The sequence below is a fragment of the Nothobranchius furzeri genome, chromosome 17 (assembly GCF_043380555.1).
Source record: "Nothobranchius furzeri strain GRZ-AD chromosome 17, NfurGRZ-RIMD1, whole genome shotgun sequence".
In the NCBI taxonomy this organism is placed as follows: Eukaryota; Metazoa; Chordata; class Actinopteri; order Cyprinodontiformes; family Nothobranchiidae; genus Nothobranchius; species Nothobranchius furzeri.
The window spans coordinates 31783617-31808808 of NC_091757.1; the positions used below are offsets into that span (position 1 = coordinate 31783617).

Here is a 25192-nt window from a genome sequence, read left to right on the forward strand (position 1 = left end):
CAAACACGTCTTATAGTTTCATGCATGGAATTAAGAAAATGGTTAAACCCAAAGCTTTATGGCAGGGATATGAAATAACTGATCTGTAATAAAAGTGGAAATTTGGTGACAAACAAGATTATAGTAGAATTGGGTATAATTTCTAAAGGGGAACAAGTGAATTTTCATGTAAGTTTATGGGAAGTGAAGAAATGCACTCCTCGATGTCAAATGGTTTTATTGACAAGGATGAAGGAGCCCTGCGGCGACATACAAAGCTGAGTGAGCAGAAGCTAACGGCAGCGTGAATCAGCAGCATGGGCTGAAGACCAAAGCTAAGCAATGCGACAAAATGGGTAAATAAATGCAGCGCGGCTTAGCGTGTATTCTGACAATGTAACCATTACATTAGCTTAACAAGCAGGTGAAGACTTACAGATACAAGTCGAACAGTAGCATGGATAGACAGCAGTGTGATGGTTGAGCCGCAGTTATCCAAATGAGAAGCAGCATATGTACAGTGAGGGATCGTCACATGTACATGACTTCCGGCACGTCCGTGAATACACCTTTTTCCCTCGAGGCTTGATCGCAGCACACCCTAGTGGCCAGTGGTGACCTCTGCATCCCCCCCAGTCCAGGAAGCCGTGTGACACACCGGCGCAGTGGACTCATGACCTAACCCACTGGCCAGTTTCAGGTTCATACCGATTGGGTGGCCGCCTTACTCTACCGGAACCCGCTGGCTGGGAGGAGGGGGGTGATGGGCACTGTTCCGGGGTCTGCGCCGCTGGGGCAGCGTTCCCGTTGGCTTCGTCTGGAGGATTCGGCACCGACTGGGCAGTGCCGGGGTTTGTGCCTCGGGGCTCGGGTGGTGTGTGCGACTGATCTGGCAGGGGTCCCGCTGACCCCGGGCTGGTGGGACCTAAGTCGCGTGTCTCGTCGTTGGACGCAGGCAGCGGCGCAGCACTCTCCGGATGACTGCGAGGGGTCGCCGGGGTGAAGGAGCGGAGAAAGCGCCGGTTGCGCAGGGTGAGGCGGCCAGACCCATCGACCCTGACACGGTACTGGTCATGTCCTAGTGACTCCACTACCACCCCAGATCTGTCCCATGCCCGCGGGCTACAGCCAACTAGGTTCTGGAGGAACACCGCCTCCCCGACTACGAGAGGGCGGAGCGGTCGTACGTGTTCTCTCAGAGACTCAGTGGTACGGGCCATCCGAGTCCGGAGGGCCTCTTCCTTCGCCGCCCATGCCTGACGCCAGAGCGGGCGGATGTGAGGGTTAGAGAACTTCTCCAGCCTATTAACAAATGACAGTGAGTCCCTAAGGGGGCGACCAAAGATGATTTGCGTGGGTGACAGGTCACAGTCGGGGTCAGGCGTATTACGCAGTTGCAACATCGCACGCAGAAAGCGGTCATGGTCAAGGCTCCCGGTTGGGCCGGTGTTTGAGACTATTAGGCGCTTCGCCGTCTTAACAGCCACCTCCGCCCTTCCATTAGACTGGGGGAACCCAACCGAGGACACGCGGTGCTTGACCTGCCATAAGCGGAGGAAGTCCACTGTGTCAGAGAGGATCGCATCAAAGCGGCGATTGTAGCCATCGCCAGACGACAGAAAGCCCTGTGGTGCCCTGGTGTAACGCCAGCGGCCAAAGGGAGTGATGAAGGTAGTGAGATGACGGTCTGACTCGCGCAGGGGCACGCTGTGATACCCATTCCAGGCGTCGGTGACAGTCTTCCAGATCCCTTTTGGAATCCGGCGTGCCAGGTGGAATGGGGACTCGGTTGCGAAAGTCTCACGTTTGCAGAATTTGTTAAGAGGTGAGATATCGACGGTCCTGCGGGGGGTTCCGTCGTGCTTCCGGGTGACCACCATCTGGTGGCACCAGGTCACTGGTTCGCCATACGGGACACGTTCAATGACGCCCAGGGACTCGTCCTGAAGTAGGTCATCATGCACCCTCTGTTGCCAATACAAAGGCAAGGCTGCTGCCGTGTGGCACGTCTTTGGCGTTGCCGCCGGGTCAACGTGTATTTCTATGGGTGGACCTTCCATCCATGGTAGTGGCCGATGGGGGCAAGTGTTGAATGTTGAAGATGCGTACCTGTCAAGCAGCCATGCCTTCATACGGTGATTATTCTCTGGGGAGCATGGGAATGGCAGCTCCGCGGGGCGCGGAGGCGGGGCGCTGCGTTGAGGACATGAGCAACAAGCCACATAATGGGAAGCCATGCCTCCGTCGCAGACTTCTCCCAGGCATGAGACTTTGGTGTGCCCACCGCAACGGCTGGCGGCTTCAAGGTCACGGCCCACTGCCGAGTTGCCCCCACCCGTGCAGGATGGGAACCCACTAGGCAGAAGGCCGAGGCTGAGCAGAGAGTCAAACGAGAGGTACATCGCGTGAACTGACCTGCTAACATATATCATTGCGTGGCAGGACACCACCTCACCACCAGGGGCAGTAGTGGATAGTTTGGCAAAGAAGGCGCCCTCAATGTCAATGGGGGAGCTGTTCGCCGCTGAGAGGTTTAGGACCAATGGGTGGAGGTTGCTGCGCGCGAAACCGCACGCCAGAAACTCCTCCAGGGACCACAAGTCCGACTGAGCCCCCTTGTCTGCAATGGCGGACACGGTGGCCTCTGCAGCCGGGCATCTGGCACCGGCTCTACTAGTGAACCTCACCTTATCATCAATCTGGATGGAGATGGACACTCGGGGGTGGTCCCTGAGCTTTGCACGCCGCCATTCGCCCTTGGAGAAGATGTGATGGCTGAGCCTGATCGGCGTGGGCCCATCACTGCAGCTACGCGTCCCCAAGGTGCGTGGTCGGCGCCTGTCTCTGCGGCGTCCATTAGAGCAGACGCCCGACGTGACGGATGAGACCTGCGATATCACGTCATGGCCTACAGCAGCTTGTTGTCCGTCCATGTGTGGCTGTTGCCGTGCCCGTCTCTTCCGGGCCCGGAAGCAGTCTGCACACCCGAACCAGTTGCTGAGCTGAAGAATTACAATTCTTTTTAAAAAAACATACTCAAGTAAAAGTAAAAGTACAGATTTTCTAAACGACTTCAAAAGTATAAATACACAAAAAAGTTACTCAATTACAGTAACGTGAGTAAATATAATTCGTTACTTTCCACCCTGGCCCACCCTGTACAATTTCTATGCTCTATTTCTATTTCTAGTCTGGCCCTGACCCCCTAGGCCTCGTGCCTGTTTTGTGCCGCTCTGCCCGTAGCCTAAAAATCCGTCGGGTCGAGTACTTCACCTCCGCCGCTGATGAGGAATTTCTGGTGGCTGACACTAGTGATGGGATTTATGGCTCGGTTGTTTACCTCAAAGAGCCGTTCAAAAGACTGGCTCCTTTGAACGAAGTGAAACCAAGAGGGGGGTGGGGGTGGGGTGGGGGGATCAAGAGCAACGTCTTCCGGCGTGAGGGTGCATGAGGTTGGTTAGCGTTCCTCCCATAGATATGTATATAAACACATGTTTATAGGAATCGATGGTTCCTCCTACGTCCGTCACAGCAGTGGGTGGGGTTTGAGCGGGTGTGTTTGACCGACTTCCGTGGAGGTTTGTTAAGATGAACGGCTCTCTGCAGGGACTCGGCTCTCATCATTCACTTTGAAAATCTGTTCAAAATATTTGATTCGTTCGTGAACGTCACATCACTAGCTGACACATACTCGCTGGACAAAGCCTTACAGTTCTTCAATGTCGGTCAGGAGCCGGCTGGCTCCAACCGGCTAGAAGATGACAACGACCTTGAGGAATACAACGAGGCTGGCTGACATAGCCCTTACTCCCTCCTGGAAAACACGGAGGTCGACGAGCCTCCCTCAGCAGGTTCCTCTGCTCTAATGCCTTCATGACCCTCCCTGCCAGCAGTCGGAGCACTGCTCCAGGAGCTACCTGACATAATCTTCGCAGCTGCGGTCTGCAAGGGGCTAGCCATCCCAGAACTGGCTCCACCTGAAGCAGATAATTTGGTGGGAAGTTTTGGGGCCACACAAACACGCTGTCCAGACCCCGTCTGGCTGCGCTTCCCCGCTGTCATGAGCTGCTGGTCTGCTGCCTTTTCCGAGCCTGCTAAGCTCAAAGCACCAGTCTCTACATATGTGCCCATAACAAAAGTCGAGGGCTTCTCCGACCAGGGCTGTCCAACCGCTCCTCCACTGGAGCCAGACCTGGCCTTGCTGTTTGGTGCCAAGAACCACTTCGCTGGCCAGCGAGCAGTTCCCGCTTCCAAACATGACCAGCTCCTGGCACGGCTCACCGATCACACGCACCAGTGTGCCTTCCAGACTGGCACTGCAGGAAATAACATCGCCCTTCTTGCCTTTCGCGTCTCCAAAATGGTGGAAGAGCTTGACGTTCCTGACAAGTCAAAAAACATCATTAGCAAGACTACTGATGCCATTCTCAATCTGTGCACTGCCGTACTCAGCGGTTCTGCTCGCATTGTTGCCTGGCAAACCCTTATCCAGAGGGCCTTGTGGCTCAAGGCCCTGCCCTCCATTCCAGAGAAATGCTGGAAGGCCCCATCACCTCTGACGTTCTCTTTGGTCCCCATCTTTGGAGCCCCATCGAGAGAGCTCAAGACAGCTGAACTGTCAGCCATGGTGCGAGATCTGATCTGTGTTAATATTTCTCATTCAGGTCTCTTAGAAAAGCGACCTCAATCACTGCCTGATTAGAGAGGAGAATAGAATATGAAATGGCCTTGATTTCATTAACCCTTTAAGCTCCACACAGTAGCTCCTTTATGGTTTTTTTAAAGAATTTTATAGTTTAAGTAGCGAGGAGTTATTTGAAATCACATGCGCCGAGACGTCACCGGTGATCCTGGTGACGCGTCGGCGTTAAAGGTTTAAAAACTAAATGAAAACAAAGTGCGTCAATCCTGACCAATGTGTTGAAAGACGTGCAGGATCCGATCAATTTGTTTTTCCCTCATTACAGTCACGGAGATGACGGCGCAGTGCGCGGCTCTGGTGGTAATCAAGTTAAATTTATCTCTTTCCAACAATTTTCACAAGAAAACAGAACAGTTAAAAGCAGGGCTTGTGTTGTGTTGACCAGATAGTTCCCGTATTTGACCGTTTATTTTGACGGAGAAAGAATTACCCCAACGCATGTAGACGAACTGACATTTTATTCGTTACACACATCGCAGATGTAGCTAAATCGCCCAAGAAAATATTTCCATCTGAACATCTGAGCTGGACACTGCTCAGCATAGCTCGCTGTCAGTGCGTACAGCGTGTATGTAAGGTGCACAGCGAGCTGAAGATGTGGAGAGGGGCTTGGAGCGCATCGCAGAACCAGAGCGCATGCGGGAAGGTTCCTCCCACTGAAGCGAGTGTTTTCCAAACCCTGTCTCTCAGAGAGACTTGTCTCTTAGAAAATGTTCCCTGATTATGAAACTTTGGCTGAATAGTGCTTGTTTCTGTATCCAATGTGGCGACGCATCCATGAGCCGTCTGAGGAGAATCCCAGAATCTCATATCCTCGTCAGCTCAGAAAGCGCCAATTACGCACAAGCGTGACCCGTCCACCCGGTCTCACAGTAAGACTGGGTTGGAACTGTTCAGGTTTACGCAGACAATCTTTACATAGAATTGACTTACAGATATAAAATTAATTCAGTAAAATATAAAGCATTTTATTTAAATATCCATTCATTATTTTCCAAACACAGAGAGCCGCATCGGATGGATGGAAGAGCCGCGGGTTGCTGACCCCTAGGTATAGCCTATAAAATGACATGTTTTCTCCAGGATCAGAGAGGACACAAACTCAACACATCTCTTTTATTGTGAGGAAATAATTTCTCCGAGTTTTGCGGTTGCGGGCGGGAGTGGACATGCACACTGTGGGTGCGGGCGGGAGTGTAACACACATTGCGGTTGCGGGCGGTAATGGTCAGAAATTCAGTGGGAGCGGGCAGGAGTGGGATATTTATTAAAGATAAGTAATAAAATGACACAACATGACAATTTACTGTTATGAACACAGATGACTTTAATGAGGCAAGGAGGAAGCTCCCTCTTGCTGAGGAGCAGACAGACCTCCAGTCTGAGGTGGAAGCCATTGAAAGGCCTCAAAGAAGAAGAATAAAGTAAGAATTTTGTGAACTTTCCATTCCTCCACCTCTTGGGCCTGTGTTGAATTTGCACACATTAACTTAAAAAAATGTTTAATTCCAAAAAAAGTTTGTATTGTGTTATCATTTCCAAAGGCCAAGTATATGTCCAGGACCAGGCCTCATCAGAGGATGAAGCCCAGACCCCTGGAAGAGGGCTTCCCCCACCCCCAGCCATCCCCCCGGTGAGGAGAAGGTTCATCCTCCCCAATAACCTGTGCCTCTCCCTGACCTGACCAATTACCAGGTAATGGAAATCTCAACAAATACCACAGTAACGTATGTATAGCAAATGGGTTTGAGTGTAGCTGATCATGTACGTGTGGTGTTTCAAATGTGATACGCTAGGAAATTTACAAAGGTTAATGAGGCAGTTACATGGAGAAAAACGCTTCTGGAGCCATTACGTCAGTGTTGAGGTCAATAATTGCATTTTGTAAACTGTTGTTCTTTTTCCGCTCCCTCTTCTACACACTCTTCCAGCATGTCACGACCCTGGGGACATCATTGCGGCAGGCCATTGACCTGCAGGGTCACCAGGGAACCCAGGGGGTTCCAGTTCCAACTCCCTCTTCATCTGGTGGGATGATGAGGGAGGAACCGGCTCTCCAGGTGCCTACAGTTTGCCCTAACTCCTCTCCAGGGCAGTGGCAGCAGAGGGACGACACGACATGTAAGGTTTTTATGGTTTACACTCACCCAGTCCTCACATGCCAGTTACAGTATACGAACACACATGATCCACGCATACATACTAATATAAGATGGTTTATAAAGTTAAACACACACACACACACACACACAACATGTAAATGTAAAAAATGCTTAAACTATGTTGTTTCTTTGTGTCTGAAATGCTTTTCAGCTCTCCTGCATGAAGTCCTGGTGAAACAGGAAATAATCCTTCAGCAGCAGCGCGGCCTCACCAAAATGGTGCAGGACCTTTTTGTTGCTGTTGCTGCTCTTCAGGGCCTGACCACAAGGGGGGAGTGTGGAGACCAGGCACCATGGCATCTTCCCCTTGGCAGATGTTTAGGCCCTGATGGCCCTGGAGAGGGAGCTTGGAATCAGTCCAACATTGGCCCATGAATTGGTGAGCTTTTTTTCTGTTCTTTACAACAAAGTTTTGGACAATGCATTTTGGAATGCACATCCAATTTATGTGTTGTTCAATATCTTAAAGTGGTAGATATGCCAAAGGAGTTAAAGGACATGTTGTGCAGCTAACGAGCTCCACCCAATTATTTGCGCCCCCCACGTTTCAGGTCTCTGTCCTTCATCAGGCAATCACGAAACACCAAATAAATAAATAGCGGAACACAATGGCTATCCAGACTTTTCTTTAAGTTTGTATAATATATGTTTGAAAATTCAATGAAAATCAATCTTTGTTGGTTTGAAAAATTAACGAAGATCAATTTTTCTAATTTTAGGGTTCAACACTCAGCCTTGCGGGGGTGTGGGGGTGTGGGGGGTGTGTCCACAGTAAAGGACACTGTGTGGCGGGTCCTCAAAGGAGCCATGACTAATGCCCTCACCAAGGGAATTACTTGGTGAGGGCAAAATGGGAAGGTGGCCTTTGAGAGGCTCCACCTAAAAGGCATTGTAATTGGTAAGTTTAATCACAACAGTAACACGACTGTTCTATCACACAGCTGATAAAATTATAGTTTAGGATAAAATTATTAGCCACCCATGACAATCACATTTCTTTTCAAAGTCAAAATACTTAGTCTTAACAACTTGTTTGCGAAATGGCATGCAGTGCGCCTGTGAATGTCACAAGTCTCGAAATTATAACACCACGCTATCGCTGGCTTCAAGACAGCTATTGCCACTTTGCCCGCAATGTGACGCGTTCTTCAGGGTCAACTCTCGCTCGTGAAATTCTTGTTTGGTTTTAGTGTCAGGAAAGAACCGCTGGTTTGTGTTTGGTAAACTGTGGCAGTGTAAGTACTAAGTGACTATGACGATTTGATGTTGTAACTTTGGCTGTCACTTTCAACCCCAGATGACGAGATGAATCCATTAACGAATGCAAAACTGACTTTTTAACTAGCCAGTTACTTAGCCCACCACAGGTCACTTTTGCATGGACTGTTGCGTCATCCTTTTTTAAGTCTTTCTCCATGTATATGCCTTTATTTTCAGCTGCAGTGAGAAGGAATCCGGTCTGTGTGGCATCTACGGAGGCAGAAATTATAAATACAATTAAAAAATGGTTCTACTGGGCTGGGGATAGGGACGCAAAAGGAGATTGCCCGCCCAACCAACCCCTCAACCAGCCCAGGACTCAGTCCAGGACTGACTTTTAAAAAAACAAATAAATAAAATATTCAAATTTTACTCTTGTTTGGTTTTATGTTTATGCACCTTGTACACACAGTAACCTAGGCTATTTCACAAGGCTATTTAACTAAGGCACAAAATCTGAATCTTCTGTACAAGGACATTTTATAGTCTATTAAAATGTTGAATTAAATTTAGCATAAGGTTCAGAATAAAATACAATCTTTTGGTAAACGTTTGGCTAATTATGGATAAGTTATAGTTCATATTTGGCTTTATTGTGGGATTTTGGGATAGTTATGGCTATGCTTTGGAAAGCCACATTTTATTTTGGGTAATCTTTTGGCAAACTTATGGTTACACTTTGATATCCTTTGGCCATTTTGTGGTGTTTTGGGGTTCTTTTGGTATAGTTATGGTTGTGCTTTGGAATTCCACAATTTATTTTGGAAGAATTCTGGCAACCTTTTGACAATCTATAATTCTATTTTGGCATGCCTTATTTGGGCCATATTTGGCCCATCATTCCACCCAAAAGAGTACCAAGACTGGCTTGCCAAACTAGTGCCAAAAATGATTCTGGCAACCTTTTGACAATCCATAATTATATTTTGGTGTGCCTAATTTGGGCCATATTTGGCCCATCATTCCATCCAAAAGAGTACCAAGACTGGCTTGCCAAACTAGGGCCAAAAAGAATTTGCTATCTGGGACTCCATACCAGTTGAGGGCGGTATTGCACTAAGCCGTTGTTTTTTAACCGTCAATAAAAACAACGAAGAAGAAAAAGAACAGGATTCGGCGCGCGAAAGCTCTAGCAGGAAGTGAGAGGAGCTGGAGGCATACGGCGGTCTGTTTGGTATTTGAATCTCTCAAACAACTTCCATAATCTTTAAACATCTACTTTAATATGGCAGACCCCAAGGTGAGGACACACTTTCTTTGTTAATCTACACATCCAGTTTCCTTTAAAATTAGAATTTCATGACGGAAATTGTATTTAGTGTCTGAAAATTCGCAAAATTTAGGAAAGGAAGCCAAGAGACAGATATGCGGACAATGAAGTTGCTCTCCGTGATGCTAGAAAAGCGTTTTGGGGTGTTTTCGCCCACTGTCATTCACGCCAGTTACATAAAAACATCGCTGAAACTAGTGTGTTGTACATTTGCTTTGAAATTTGACATAATATGTCGCTGTAGTGTTGAGGTTTACGAGCTCCGAGAAGTACACTGAAGTATCCAGCGAGTCAGCATGTTAGCCACATTACAATGCTCGGTAGCAACGTTAGACGATTAACATCAAACAATTAATAATTTATTGTTGTCTTTACGAAGTTGTATTAATCTACTCATCAGCTGGAAGCAGATAACGCGGTTAGCTGCGGTTTTTGCCTTTGTCTGCCTACTACAACAGTTGCTAATGCTAGCATTCATGCTAGGGCGAAGGGGAGAGCAACCCCGTGTTGTTTTATTAACAACAATGTTGTAATGAAGTCTGAGTTATCCCCAGACTAATGCAGAACTTCCAGATTAGCGTGTGTTTTAGTTGTTTTCGTTAGACCGAGTTAACAGCCCAACCATGATTAGCCGCGGTCTAGCGTCAGCCTTACAGGCCTCTAACTAGCCGGGCAACGTAGTTATCGGTTAATTAAACAACTCTAGTCTGACTGAGTTAATTTCATTTTAGAATTATAGCTGCATACTTAAGATATATAAACGATAATTGAGATCAGTGAATAAACACGTTTTTGTAAACCATCAAACCTGGAAAATGGCCCTCTGAAAGTTTTAGATGGGATTTTTTTCAATTTGTAGCTTCATGGCTTTTTCATGTCACATAAATTGTTGTCTTTAGCCATCCTTTAAAACTGACTGTACATCTTCCTGAATTTTTAAGCACTTTAATGGAGGAAAACGTGTATAATAATGATGAAAAGCTGCGGTTTATCAAAGCTCTTGTATTCCTTTACTGAAACATTTATTGTTTGTTGATGCCTTCACTTTGCTCCTGTAAATTCAAGAACCGCACCGACAAACATAAATGCTGTGCTACGTTTTCTAAACCCACTTCTTTTCTCTTAGGATCAGGAAGACCACGAGCCCACTGCAGACAATACAGAGGACTCCAATCACGACCCACAATTTGAGCCCATCGTGTCTCTCCCAGAGCAGGATGTTAAAACATTAGAAGAAGACGAAGAGGAGCTCTTTAAAATGTAAGATGCTTCATTTGTCGCATTTGTTTTATTTTCTTTACGGGGTTACAAATTTGATTCTTGACGTGAACATTAGCCATTTTCTGCCCAAATATTTGCTGTTGATTAAAATTTAAAAGGAAAAAAGCTGGTTATTGGGGAGATTCTACAAGCAATCTTTTATTTTAAATGCTCATGTTTATCGTTAGTATAAAAGTTAGTTTAATGAAGGACTTTCCTGTTTTCCTAGGCGAGCTAAACTTTATCGCTTTGCCTCTGAGAACGATCCACCCGAATGGAAGGAGAGAGGAACTGGTGATGTCAAGCTGCTGAAACACAAAGAGAAGGGTACAATTCGTCTCTTGATGAGGAGAGACCGAACCCTGAAGATTTGTGCCAATCATCATAGTGAGTCATTAAGTCAAACCACAATTCAAGACCTAGCTGGACTTGTTGGCGTGTGTACATTTAAATTAAAAGTGAACCCTTATGTATTCTGGATTCTTTAGCATCCTGAGTAAACAGGAGAAACACTTGAGAAAACAGGTCATGCTCATCTCTATCGTGACTAACCAGTACACCTGTCTGATCTGCAACTGAAGCTGGAAAATTGAGAATGATTTTGCAAAAGAGCTTCCGTAATTTCTCAAAATGTCTGCAGTATTTGGATTTATAAAGTAACTTGTGGTCTCTTTTTATAGCGGTGTTAATGACCCTTGCACCCTCTTGTGAATGACAGTTTTTCCCGTGATGGAGTTGAAGCCAAACGCTGGCAGTGACAGAGCATGGGTCTGGAACACATTAGCAGATTACGCTGATGAGTCCCCCAAACAGGAACTCCTGGCAATACGCTTTTTAAATGCAGAAAGTACGTACTTTAATCCAGGTGTTGTACTAAGAGCTGCTCATACGTGCTTACTTTTGCTCACACATGATCATGTCTGTCCACAGACGCTCAGAAGTTCAAGGTGAAGTTTGATGAATGCAAGGAGGAAGTGAGAAAAGTTCTAGAGAAATCAGGTGAGTAAAGCGTAAACCTCAGTTGTGAATGGATTGAGGTAAAGATGAACTCCAGTCTTTTTAATCATTTAAAGGCTGCAGACACACTCTGTTCTTTGCTGTTCACTCCAGCTTGGGACTTTTTCTGTCTGCTACATGAACACACAGGATGTACCAGTGCTAGCTTTACTACAGGGCTGGCGTCAGTATGTTCTGGGACACACACACACACACAGAGAGTTATCAAGTGGTGTAAATATAAAGCTTTGTGAAGAAAAGCTAGCTTGTTAAATTATTCATAGCTTTTGATGCCATGGCTTGTTTTATTGCTTCAACACAGGGGAAGACCTCGACAATGAGAACCAGGTGGTTGAGAAGCTGGGGGGGTTATCCGTTAAAGACAAGGTGTCTGCAGAAAAGGAGGACAAAAAGGAAAGTGAGAAGAAAAAAGATGAGAAAAAGGAGCTGAAAGCTGAGGAGAAGAATTAGAAACCCAAGAACTTGCTTTGCTGATCTTCAGTTTATCATGTTTCTCCCTTTTTCTACAATAGACTCTAAATGAACAGAATTTGGACACTTGCATTTTTTTTTTTTAAATCTGTTTTGCCTCAAGATCACAGGTCTTTGATGCTGTGTGGGAAAATCAGTGATTTTGTGAAAGAAAAAAGCTCCTCCCACGCTTTTCCCTCTGCACAATGGAAAATCATGCCTACCATCACTTTGTCACCAAGCGTTCGATATTACTGACAAACTGAAGGGGCTTGTGAAAGAGATCATTCCCACTTTTTGTTTTTCATTATTCTGAAGCAAAGTTCATTTGTGAGGAGAGAGGATAATGTAGCCTGCTTATTAGCAGTACAGGGTCTGGGACCAGGCATTATGGAGGATGAAACCCCATGATGCATCTCAGCGGGCCTTCGCACCCTGTTCACACTTCTGCTGCTGTTAGATCACAAGTAAGATGAAGACTTCTTGGTTGCTTTGTAGAGGTAGTTCTTTCTCAGCTCCTCTTTACTCGGATCTGTTGGTAGCGGACTTCAAGAGGAGTCCTCCAGACAGATTTCAGATGGCCACGTTCACCCATCCCTGACTGAGGTCAGATGCACTTAGCTAAGAACTTCATATTCCCTTTTGTTTCAGACTTTTCAGATCCATTAAGCCCAAAGTAAACCGTTTCAGTTTGGTGTGGAACTTTTGCATCTCACCAAGACATCAGTTTGTTATTTACCATAACATCTCCAGACTTTAGAAGCATGTGTGTAATGGAGTGCACCCCCATCTAATCTGTTCACAACTCTCCTTTTCGTCCCACTAATTAATTTCTTAACCTCCAATCTCAAGTGCATCTAAGTGCCAGTGCATTCTGTAAATACATGTATGTGGATGAAATGTTACTCTTCATTTGCACTCGGATGATCTGAAATGTTTCCTCTAACTTCAAATAAAGCCTATCAAAGACCACACATTTGGACCTGTAAAGAAAATCACTAAAGATGTGCTACATGAGTGTCCTGGTGTGTTCGTTAGGAAGGAATCTGATTCACTCAAAGTTGGAAAGTTTATTTACTTTGCTTGGGTCACTGGGAATTTTTCCTCTTCACAAAAATAGGAACACATACAGTTTATTCTGTATTATACACAATTGTCTCAGAAATCAAAGTCAGCTTGTGGCTGGTAGTCGTTGCCCGTCAGGAATGGCCCCTGACCTGCAGTGATGTCCATCCTAAAATAAAAACAAGACTAATGGCAGTCATCTTGAGGAATGACATCGATTGCATTTTGATTTGTGGTCGGATAACTTTGAGGGAAACCGCTCCGTCTCGATCACCTACCCATCCAGGTAGTTGACTGCAGCCTCACAACATGTGTTAAGGCAGCTGGGTGACACCTTAAGGAGAGACCATGGCGAGCTAAATTAGAGCAACGTGTAACCTCCAGCCTGGGCGACAGCAGGACCAACAGCTGCTGTGACCTTTGGAGGACTGAATTAATTAGAAAAGAAAAAAAATCCTTCATGAAGTGATTTTATACCTAGCAACATCACGTCACTTCAAACGCGAGCCATTTTTTATTTTTACCCACCCTGATTCACTTTCTGCTCAAAATAAAATACTAAGCATTGCATTGTCCCTTAAGTGTACAACAGTGTCTCAGACACAACCTCTTGTGTAGGAAACAACTTTTCCTCAAAAGGCAACAATGGCTTATTTTTTAATGCAAATACAGACTTAAAGCAAACAAATGTAACATGTAGCTTTGCTTTGTCTGCTTTTCTTCTGTTAAACGGGCGTACATCTGGACACTAAACAGCAAACACTAAGTGAACAACACCTGAGCTGTACCAGACAGCAAAGTAAATAGATTTTTCCTCTTTCTGCACCGATGTCACCTGCTTGCTGCGACTGAGGTGGTGTGTTTGTGGCCATGTTTGGCACTGATGTCAAGGCAGACTCAATTTAAACCACACTCCTCAACTTCGTCCACGTAGATGACGTGGTTAATCTCCACAACACAAACTATCCGTTACAGTTTATCATACACATATTTTACACATCAAATTAGAGCTAGATATATTTGTGTGTGAGCAGATTTTTTTTTTTTCTGAGGAACTTTGTAGTTAATGAAAATACAAAAACCCTTTAATATAACTCCATTTCAAGCTGGGGGATAAAATATAACTACTTTTTCTTTTTACTACATAAGAAATTAGAGTTCTCATTCTTTTCTGTTTGATAAAGCAAAAAAAAAAGTATGTTCCTTTTTTTCCTTCATGAACCTTAAACGGGGGGTTTGGGGGCTGTGCAAAGGTGGATTCGGTCTGGAGAAATACCAGGATGAGGTATTCTGGTCTCTTCAGAATGCCAGTCTTATCGGTCCGTCTCTTGGACTGCAGGTTGAAAACAAAGGCTCATGGTTCAACGCCACCCTCTGAGGGGGGGTGGGGTATATTCAAGCCCTAAAAAATCTGCACTGAACATCAACAAAGGACACATTCAAAATATATGAATTCATGTCAACTAGCATATCCGCTGGTTGCATTAATTCCTGAGAAAAATATATTCCTACAAATATATTTAAACATAGTTGGCTTCTCTCTTCGATAAAAAGCTAGTATTTCTCATTGAATTTGGAATGCAACCACCAGACTTGACTAAATTCTCACTTTTCAGTTTCTTTTCTCACTTCTGAGGTTTCCAGTCTTTCAACGCATTCTCAAAGCCATACATCAAACATACCAAAGACACGAACAGTTCAAGTTAAAGTGGAGCACCTTGAATTCTTTTTAAATCAGGGAGGACTTCCTGTAGACGAGGGTGTCAGTATTCAGTTGATCTGTTCACTTCTCAGTCTTTACTGGAGCGATGTAGCTCTGGAGCGAGCCTTGTAGGACAAGCAACACACAGCACAGTTTGTGGCGCAGATCGACAACTTCCACAGTACCGATTAACACCAGCTGGACAGACACACACGGGCAGGAGCAGTCGAATTCTCTGACCATACTGAAAACTCAAAACAACAAACACTAACACCCCTCATTGCCCAGTATTTAAAAATAGCAGGGTGGTGTGGTTAGAGGCAGAGGTGTTGGCCTTGCTCACACGGATATTTCATACGTGGTGCCTCCTACACCCGTCACCTTTTTGACGTTATTGTGGCGACCGGGGCTGAGGGGGACACCCTGGGTGTTCAGGTGGCAGTCCATCTGCCCATTAACTTTCATGGCCTCTCTGAGTGGAGAGAAGAGAACAGAGACAATGGTTCAATACAAAGAGCCAGTGAGGCAACAGACCAACCCATGGAGACATGCAGTTTCCATTTGGATAAACAATTTTAAATGATGCAAGGATAGCCATGCAGACTGTCTACCTGCTAGTATGGAAAATGTTACATGAGCGGATGGAAAGCATGCAAATGGAAGGAAAAATGGAGAGTCACATATTTATTTAACTGACGTGTCAAATTATACAAAACTTTTTATTTCCTGCAAAGGCAAACATATAAATCATGAAAGAACACGTGCAATGTCACATCAGACAGAAGCATTAAACAGTCAGCGGGCATACAGATGCTACATGTTGCCTGGGGTAGAAATAGAGCTCTAGAGGGGCTGTGTTTAGCAGAAAAAGCAACATTTCTGATGGGAACTCATTCCATGTCCCAACAGAGCACCACAGTGCATGCAGCCCCCCAGTGGTGTAATGTCAGGATTCATACCTTGGGCCCCCTAGCCGGGGTGAGTCTGTCCTCTCATGAGCACTGATGTAGGAGAGTTTCTGGTGGGAGTAGGAGGGGGATCGGGCCACAGCGGGGGAGTGGGGCTGGTGGGCTGGGGAGCGATAAGGCCCCTCGTGACCTGGGGCCCTGCTCTGGGAGCTGTTGGTACTGCTATGATCAGTGTGCAGTGACGTGGATGAAGTCCGAGGGGCGCGACCCAGAGTGGAACCAGCATGGCGCAACACAGGGGTTCTTTGGCCATAACTTACCAGCCCAACCCCTATTAGGTTGTCCCTAGAGCCTCCATAGGCAGGAGGTGTCGGGCCCCTCGAGCCAGGGCCACGAGGCCCATCTGAGAAGCAAGCATTATTGGGTAGACCATATCCCCCATCAAACATGCCAGAGTCCTGGGCATAGATATGGGTATGGGAGCGCCCATGCAGCATTTGCCGCTTCTCCCGCTCCTCCATCTCTTTTCGCTCCTGGATCGAGGCCATGATGGTCTGGGAAAGGTTATCGTAGCGCACTGGAGATGGCTCTCTGTCCCTGAAGTGAGGAGATTGTCTGCCTACCCCCCTGGGGGGCATCACTGGACTGTAGGTTTGAGCAATTTGTTGTCTATGGACTTCAGTCTCCCGGATGTGGCACATTTTGGTGGGCAGGTAGGGTGAATGGAATCCCATTGAGGGCACACCACGGTGGGCTATGCACTCATTGGCACTGGCTGGAGAGATGGAGGGATTGAGCAGGCTATCATAAGACAGACTGCCATTACGGTTGGAGTGTGTGTTTGGAGAAAACACCCCCTTGTATGGGGTGGACGCAACTGTCTGCGGAGGCAGCGCCTGAAGCTGACCCTTCCCCGGACGACGGGGACCTTGCTTCAGGCTGAGAGAGCGGGAGTTGACGGGATCAGAGTCCAGCTGATGAGGTGAGGACTGGAAGGTGCGATGCAGCGGAGCGTTGGCATACTCAGGTAGGTCCAGGTTGGGCTCAGATCGGTAGTCATGACCCCGCACACCTTCTTCCAAAATGGCTGAGTTCTTTCGGTCATCTGACATAACAATCTAATAATCAAAGTGATGAGAACCATAAAAAAAACATATCAATGATAACAGTTTAAAATGTAAGCCATACCTAGGAAAACTCATTTTCTTTTACCTTATCCCCTGCAGTATGGTAGTGGACTTTAGGCATGGTGCCAAAGGACGGTATGAACTTGTACATGGCTGGAGTGGACGAGTGGGTTTTTCCAGAAAGAGAACTTTCTATATGACATAAACGGTGGAAAAGGATGAGAATTAACAGCCCAAGAGCTGAAAACTCATTAGTTAAAAGAAGAAAAAGGTTTGAGAAAATGTAAATCGAATCCACTACGACTCAAGTCTGTTTTAACATGCTACACTTTGGTAAACAAACCCGAAGAAAAATTAGTTTTAGGAAGTATTTAGTGTTCTTACAAGAATGTTTTTCAACACTGAGAAGTTCTCCTTAGACACCAGCAGAGGGCAGTGGCGCTGTGAGGTTGTGCAGAAAGCATTTCCTACCTGACACAATACAGCTAAGGAGAGAACCTGCTGTTCCCAGCACTTCATACATTACTGACATTAGATTCTACCAAATAGTATTAGCTACGTAGATATAAATCACAAATATTTACAGACACTTTCACCCTTCTGTGGTTAGTAATGTTTCTGAACCCAAAGGCAGTGAGTGATTCATGCTGCAACGATTCACCGTGCAGAAATCCTGTGCTGATTCAGTGTGCAGGGCTTGCCTCATCACTAGAGATCACACTGATTCACCAGCCAATGGGAATGAACGATCATCAGTGTTAGCAATTTAAGACCAGGACACTGGTGAACCTCAATGTTTGGGGAAATTAGCTTCTGGTGCAAATGCGGAAATAAACTGATGATGATGCCTGTCAGGGGTGAAGTGGGGTGGGGTGAGGTGGCTGCAGTTCTCACCTTCACTGGAAGTCAGCTGGCTCTTCAACTGGTTGTACCGTTCAGCTTTGGGCGGCAGCGGTGGCTGGCTCTCTTTGCTGTCCAGACCATCAATGCTGCCTTTGGACTACAAGCAGGAGAGACGGAGTTAAAAGCATCCAGAACTGGAGGAGGAAAAGCACGTTTAACAGAGAGGACCATCTGTTCTTGTTAAAGATGCAATAACAGCTCACACAGAGGAATGCTCAACTTGGTAATTGCTCTGCGAGGACTTTAAAGGATTGTTTATTTAGAGGCTGATGGAGAGAAAAACAAAAGTGAGCTTTCCACTAATTAGAGGTATTTGGAGGTGGCATGAGACATTGCTAAAATAAATCTGAACTTGTAGTTTTAACACTACAGTTGCATGGATGAATTTCCAGTTAGATTTATTTAGCAGCTTCATCATTTGGTAGAAAGGCTGATGTGTAACATTGATTTAGGAGTTCTGCTTAATTCTCATCTGCAGAAAAGTAGTTCATCTGTTTTAGAGGATCAGTGTATCTGGAGACCCCCCCCCCCCCCACGCACACACACACACACACACTGTTCTTTACTAAAACTACGGAATTAAATAAAACTGAAAACATAAAAAAATCTGAATGATTGGAAAATATAATTTTCATGTTATAATATGTACAATAAGCTAACACTCATCAAATAAAGTACAAAAAACTACCAATATGATACAGACGCAGATGTTTATAAGCATATCGCTTATATAGAAAGGAAGAAAAAAACAATCTTTTATATAGCGCCTCTCGAGGTAAAAATCACCAGGTGCGCCGCAAACACAAAAAATTGTAACTATAAAAATTTTTTTTAATGATTTAAAAATATGTTTAAAATGACAAAAAAATAAAACATTGTGATTAAAAAATGTAAGGAAAGACAGAGAGAAAATAAATAGGAAAGAGGGAAATCTGTAGATCCTGGAAAAGGCGGAGTAGGTAGAAAGAGCAGAATTAGGAGAGGGTGGTGAAGGTCACGCTAAAGCCAGCTTGAACAAGTGAGTTTTCAGCTGCCTTTTAAAGGAGACCACTGAGTCCACTGATCTCAGGCTCAGGGGGAGAGAGTTCCAGAGTCTGGGGGCCACAGCAGCAAATGATCTGTCACCTTTGGTCTTTAGCCTGGTGCTGCACAACCAGTAGGCTTTGATCACTGGACCTCAGGGAGCCGCTGGGGGTGTAGGGACTAAGAAGATCACCAATGTAAGATGGTGCTTGTCCATGTAAGGCCCCTTAGACCAGAACCAGGATCTTGAAATGAACTCTGAAGTTGACTGGCAGCCAGTGAAGCTGGAGGAGAAGCGGGGTGATGTGGGTGTGTTTGGAGGACTTGGTCAGAAGCCGAGCACAGGCATTCTGAACCACCTGTAGACGGTTCAGGGAGGTTCTGCTCAGACACGTGAAAAGAGAGTTACAGTAGTCTAAGCGTGAGGAGATGACGGTGTGGATAACTGTCTCAAGTTCAGAGCGGGACAGAATGGGACTCAGCTTAGCAATGTTCCTGAGATGGAAGAAGGAAGAGCGAACAAGAGAACTGACATGAGAATCCAGGGTGAGAGCTGGGTCAAAGGTCACACCAAGATTCCTGACAGAAGGTTTGGTGTGAGAAGCAAGCTGACCAAGAGAGTCTCTGACTTTGGGAACCAGCTTGTCTGGGGCACAGATGAGGATCTCAGTCTTATCTTCATTCAGCTGAAGAAAACTCCCAGCCATCCAGGTTTTGATAGAGTCTAAGCAGGTGTGTAACAGCTGCAGCTTAGACATCTCATGGGGCTTAAAGGAGATGTACAGTTGTTAGCACTGTTGCCTCACAGCAAGAAGGTTGCAGGTTCGAAACTCGGCTTTGGCCTTTCTGTGTGGAGTTGCATGTTCTCCCCATGCATGCGTGGGTTTCCTCCAGGTACTCCAGTTTCCCCTACAGATCACAACATGCCCTACAAGTTAAAAATTGTACGTCGCTTTGGATAAAAGCGTCAGCCAAAAAAAAAAAAAAAACATTAACGGAGATGTACAGTTGGATGTGTAAAGACAGTAGGAGATTCCTTTAAAGGAGCTCAGGATGTGCTGAAGAGGAAGCAGATAGAGGAGGAAGAGCAGAGGCCCCAGCACAGAACCTTGTGGGACACCATGGGTAAGAGAGGTGGTGGAGGACCTAAACTTGGAAACATCCACAGAAAAGGAGCGCTCAGAGAGATAAGAGGAGAACCACTACAGAGCAGATCCTGATAGGCCTACCCAGTCTCTCAGCCTCTCCAGTAGCAGGTGATGGTCAACAGTGTCAAAGGCTGCAGTCAGGTCCAGCAGGACCAGAACAGAACAGTCCCCTGCATCACTGTGAGTCAGAAGGTCATTAGAGACCCTAAGAAGAGCTGTTTCAATAGAATGAGCTCTACGAAAACCTGACTGGAAGCTAAGACAGACAGACAGACAGACAGACAGACAGATAGACAGATAGATAGATAGAGTTTATTACTGCACAACACTCTGTTGGATTTAGAATAACAGTGCATATGTTAATCTGAACCCCCTACCGTATGGAATAAGCATCTGCACGCTATAGTGAAACAGTCTCCACACTTGGAGGATGGAGGTCTCCATCTTTTATGCACTGGCACCCCTGGATCATTTTCTTAGGGGTGGCCTGATGGGACCAGAGAAAATTTTGGAGGTGGCACACCAGATTGGTCTGTGTGGTAACTCTAGGAGAGGTGAGCCTGTGGTGATGCATCGCATGCTCCTTTATTCCCTGACCACCCCTTGGGGCACCACTGCTTTATGTGATAATAAAATATATTCTTTTTTGTTTCTGTTTACAGGAGTACATTGCTTTCCTTTGTTTCTGTGATGAATTGGAATATTAACTCCACAATAACTTGGTTTCAGCTTCCCACAGTTTCACTGAGTTTTAGGTTCTTTCTTCATTTTTAATCCCAACAGAAGGAGGAGACATAAGAGACAATGAGACTTGTTTTTAAAGGTGTGGAACACTGAAAAAATATTTTTTTCAATATTATCTCTGATTATAACCAGGTTTTTCAAGCAGGCTGAACATGAAAATAGTCTCCTACACCTATCCCCTTTATTAGCTTCTGATGGAAAGTAGACGGTGAAACTCTAGGATTAGAAAATCCTCACAGATCTACGCCACACTGTCACTTAACATTCATGGACTCACCCATCTTGACTCATGACGGGGAAGGTTGTTGTTGGTTTAGCATCCAGGAAACAGCAGAGATTGTCTCAACTAGAAGCTAACCGTTAGCATTAGCAACTCCACCACACAGCAGAACACCTCCAAGCTTGTGTTATTTGTGGAGATAAAGCATCAACGTTGTAAAGCAAACAAAGTCAGCGGTAGAGTCACAGTGCTGTTATCCAATCAGAGGACAGATGTCCAAACATCATCTGAAGCTCTCCTCTGATCTGGCAGTCTGTGGCTCACTTCTACTTCCTGAACCTGGTGCACTGCGGCCGTTTGTCTTCAGGGTGCAACTTATAAGGCATTAATTCCTAGAGACCATTGCAAATGAATAAAAGAAAGTGCCACACCTTTAAACTAGTTTTCCTTGGAAGAGGTATTATCTTTATTGTTATTTAGCGAGCGCCGGTAAAACACTAATAATAAACTGGTACCCAGGCAGCCAACAAAAACAGATGGCTGACAAAGAAATAAAAGCATCCAACCAAAATGCTCGTTCGTGCCTTCAAATTCAGCCATCAACTTTGTGGAGAGTAACACATCCTTTTCTAGGTCGCATCCCTTATCTGAGTCACTTGTTTTGAAGTCTAAGAATATCCTTCTGTACTGATGCTGAAATAATTTAGTGCAATTGTCTTGAATCCCAGCATCACAAAACTAAAGGAGCTGCAAACAGAAGCTAAACTGGAAAATGGGAAACATGAAGAGCTGCTCGTCGGCATGGTAACTTGGGAGAGTGAAGTGGTGATTGTGAGCTGTTCACCTTGGAGTTGATGATCGTGCTGTGGATCCCGTTGTCGCTGACTTTGATGGTGATCTGCTTGTCTGACAGGTCTGGTCTGATGAAGGGGGCCTGGATTTTGATGTGGGGCTTTGTCCGGGGGTCCAGAACGTATCTGTAAAGAACATCCAAACTCTCTTTACACAAGACTTTTCTTTCCTTTTTATACTTTATTCTGTCTTTTCAATACAAGGAATAGACCTAGACTCAATATTTGCTTTTTCATACACCCAGTGAGAAAAAGTGGATATTTAACTCAACAAAAACAAATAAAGAATAAAAGCTACACACACACACAAGCATGCATATATATGTATATACATACATACATTTTATTTTATTTTTTTAGGGCATTTGTTTGATGTACACTGACCATCATGTCTTAGCTGACTTGAAATTTTGTATGTTTTTTTCCCCACATAGACTTTTTATGCATTCAAGCCATTTTTTTAAACTGGCTGAACCAGAATTTTTTCCCAACTTCTTGTTTTCTGACTTTTCTTTCACAGATGCTAGAGTTGGTCCCTATACACATGATGGAGTTGCTCACAGTATTTATGCAAAATCCCATTTCATCATTATATTTTCAGAGCACATTTATTTCAAGCAATCAGATCTATCACTAAACGAACATCACCGATTAGATGTCCGATTTTTAAAACGCCTTTCCGTAGCAGTCAAGGTAAACACGATGTGAGTCAAAGGGTTCGGTAAATCAAAAACACTCCAGCAACGACCCAACGGGATGCTGCACCTTGTTCTTCTCTCTTTTCCTTACATTTAGTATAGAATAGGACTCATTTGAGCAGGATGTAAAATTTTAGAATAATGTAGTAATTCTCTTCGTGTTTCCCATTAACTGTTGATCCACAAAGGGAGGCAGTTCTCTTAGCCATCTGCCTCCCTCCAGGGTTGCTGGCTGCTTTCACCCAAACAGAGCAGCTCTACACGTACATACACTCATAGCACAGTCTGCACTGCAGCGATTGGGCGGGGCTGAGTCTGTGCAACAATATGAACGTCCACCAAAGACCTGCTGTGTGCACTAAGCAGGATCCTGCTTTTACTCTGCAATATACACAAATATATTTATTTGTAAATGAGGAAACCAGGACATTAGCAGCAGACAAAAGCATCTTACCTGGGTGCCAGGGGACTACATAAGACATACTCCACGTTGCCACAGCAACCCTTGGTGAAAGGATTTACTCCTCCTCGAAACTTGCCCGTCACCTGAGGAACACGATGCTTGTTTAGAGCCGACAGCAATGGAAGCATAAGGTCACAGCGTGCGTGTGCGTGCGCGCACACACGCACACACACACACACACACACACACACACACACACACACACACACACACACACACACACACACACACACACACACACACACACACACACACACACAGGAGGACTGATGCTTGGATTAAACAAAAACAGTAATCGGAAAATAAGAATGCAGCAGAAGGTTTTCCCCCTTTCTGCATGAGTGTTGCATTTTTTGTTTTGCGGTGCCAGCAATGTTTTCAAGAACCACAGCAAGGATTAGACGGGAACTTGTAGAAAATAAATATTGGGAAATATCTTCAACTGAGTCACCTTTAGTGTCAACTCAGCCATTGAAATGGGAACGGAGCTAAAGTTTTACGTAGTTTGTTCGTCGTAAATAGCAACAATCACTTCTCAACCACAGAATGCCTCGAACCTGGTCTCTATGATAGGACTAGTACTTTCCTCACACACCACCTGCATCCAATTATTTCCTTCCTATAGCTGTATTATTCAACTGGACAAAAAAAAACCAGGAGATAATCATGTTAATAATAGCACTCACCAGAAAATCTGTTATTTATCTAACGTATACAGCTTTAAAAGGGTTAACACATTGTTGCTGGGCCTTGTGTTTACCATCATTATTTAAGTTCATTTGGACACATTAAAACTGTGAGTATGTTTCAGCATAAAGCACAACCAGCTTTCTCACCTGCTCGTTGGTTGTTCGCCCTCGAGCTACAAGCACCATGTGAAATCCTGTGAGGCCCATAACTGGAATAAAGAACAGCCCTGCTATGCCCATCACCACCAGGCTGGAAACTAAAGTCAAGGCAAACCACTAAGTGCTGTGCATGTACTATTATCATGGATGGTATTAAAACAAGTGCTTACACAGGTGATGTTCCACGAAATAAAATTTTCAAGTGGCAATAGCGTCTTAAGCAAAATAGATGTAAAATGATGAGTTCAGGCAGGTATTTTCTAGTGAAAGGATACGTGACGATGGTGTGCAGTCCTCCCAGTTTTTCTTTGTGATGGAGGACAAAGATCAGGCCAAAGGAGAAAACTCCAACCATATGAACACTTAATGACAGCAGGAAGAGGAAGAAGTAACGGTAGTTCCTCCGTCCGATGCAGTTGTTCACCCAGGGACAGTGATGGTCGAAGTCCTGAGCAGGAAGGAGGACGAGGAGGAGTTACTGCCATGAAAGCAAAAGTCCACTCTACATACATACATAAATATGTTCAGAATTTCAGGAGCAATTGAGAACAAAAACATCTTCAATTTATCCGAATTAAACTCTTCAACTAAGGAAGATGGTGCCGATTTCAGACAACAGTTTATCCAGAGTGAGTCTTCCTGGGTAAATTCTGCACATGAACATAAATCTGACTAGAAAAAAAGCCCAAAATGCCACCAGAGGATCTCCTGCATTACGAGCAAAGGAAAAAACTCTAGATGAAAACTAGAATTTTTCCATTTTTAAATAAAACTGATTGCTCCCATTAGAAGTGTTTTACATGTTTGACGAGCAGAAATCAAATGTCAGTTTTAGTATTAAATAAAATTGACCTTGCTTAGAACTTGAAGATATTTGTTTGAAAACTGGAGCTAAACAGGACATAAATCTTTAAGCTGGATAATTATCCTGTGTATACACCACCCAGCCACCTGGTTTTAAATAAGCAAGCAGGTAGGAGACTCCGATTGGATGAATACTGCATGGGTGATTATCTTTCAGCCGACAACAAGTTATTTAACCCAACTGGTGCAATGAGTCGCCTCTCATTGTCATTATCATCATTATTATCATCTCACAACCATGTGGAAAAACACATCTGGTGGTCATGGAAAAGATGTTGGTCTACATGTCAGATCATTGGCATCAAGCAGAGAAAACATCTAAGGAGGTGCAGAAATGACTAACACTGGGTTAAGAACTGTGCAGCGCATTAAAAACTGGTCTGATGAGTCCAGATGGACCTGTTCCAGAGTGATGGTGCATCAGGGCAGGAAGAGAGGCAGGTGAAGTGATGCACCCATCATGCTTAGTGCCTGTACAAGCCTGTGGGGGCAGTGCTATGATCTGGGGTTGCTGCAGGTGGTCAGGTC

The 25192-nt window shown here is 45.0% G+C and overlaps 2 protein-coding genes and 1 non-coding gene across 3 annotated transcripts in view; 2 read left to right on the forward strand and 1 right to left on the reverse strand.

Annotated features, from left to right (window-relative positions):
* Positions 1-9197: 9197 nt before the first annotated feature.
* Positions 9198-12765, forward strand: ranbp1 (RAN binding protein 1). The gene is made up of 6 exons (XM_015971994.3): positions 9198-9343; positions 10500-10633; positions 10863-11020; positions 11352-11480; positions 11564-11632; positions 11952-12765. The coding sequence occupies exons 1-6, from the start codon at positions 9329-9331 to the stop codon at positions 12098-12100; spliced, it is 654 nt and encodes a 217-aa protein (XP_015827480.1). The 5' UTR covers positions 9198-9328; the 3' UTR covers positions 12101-12765.
* LOC129153036 (small nucleolar RNA SNORA77) lies at positions 11710-11837 on the forward strand. The gene has a single exon (XR_008559267.1). It is a non-coding gene; the product is annotated as a small nucleolar RNA SNORA77 (small nucleolar RNA).
* Positions 12766-14974: 2209 nt separating the features above from the next.
* The window catches only part of zdhhc8b (zinc finger DHHC-type palmitoyltransferase 8b), a 76879-nt gene continuing 66661 nt past the window's right edge, over positions 14975-25192 (reverse strand). Inside the window, exons 4-11 of the mRNA XM_015971991.3 lie at positions 24076-24248; positions 23789-23891; positions 22944-23035; positions 21785-21917; positions 17797-17902; positions 16988-17094; positions 15827-16893; positions 14975-15339 (exon numbers count right to left, since the gene is read on the reverse strand). Coding sequence (XP_015827477.1) covers positions 15207-15339; positions 15827-16893; positions 16988-17094; positions 17797-17902; positions 21785-21917; positions 22944-23035; positions 23789-23891; positions 24076-24248 — 1914 coding nt within the window. The 3' untranslated portion in view covers positions 14975-15206. The remainder of the gene's footprint in view (positions 15340-15826; positions 16894-16987; positions 17095-17796; positions 17903-21784; positions 21918-22943; positions 23036-23788; positions 23892-24075; positions 24249-25192) is intronic.

What these genes read in the sequence shown, in the direction of transcription:
- ranbp1 (XM_015971994.3), top strand. An exon ending in GAAGAGGAGCTCTTTAAAAT is followed by an intron (nt 10,634 to 10,862) that starts GTAAGATGCTTC and finishes CTGTTTTCCTAG; the next exon opens with GCGAGCTAAACTTTATCGCT. An exon ending in GATTTGTGCCAATCATCATA is followed by an intron (nt 11,021 to 11,351) that starts GTGAGTCATTAA and finishes TGTGAATGACAG; the next exon opens with TTTTTCCCGTGATGGAGTTG.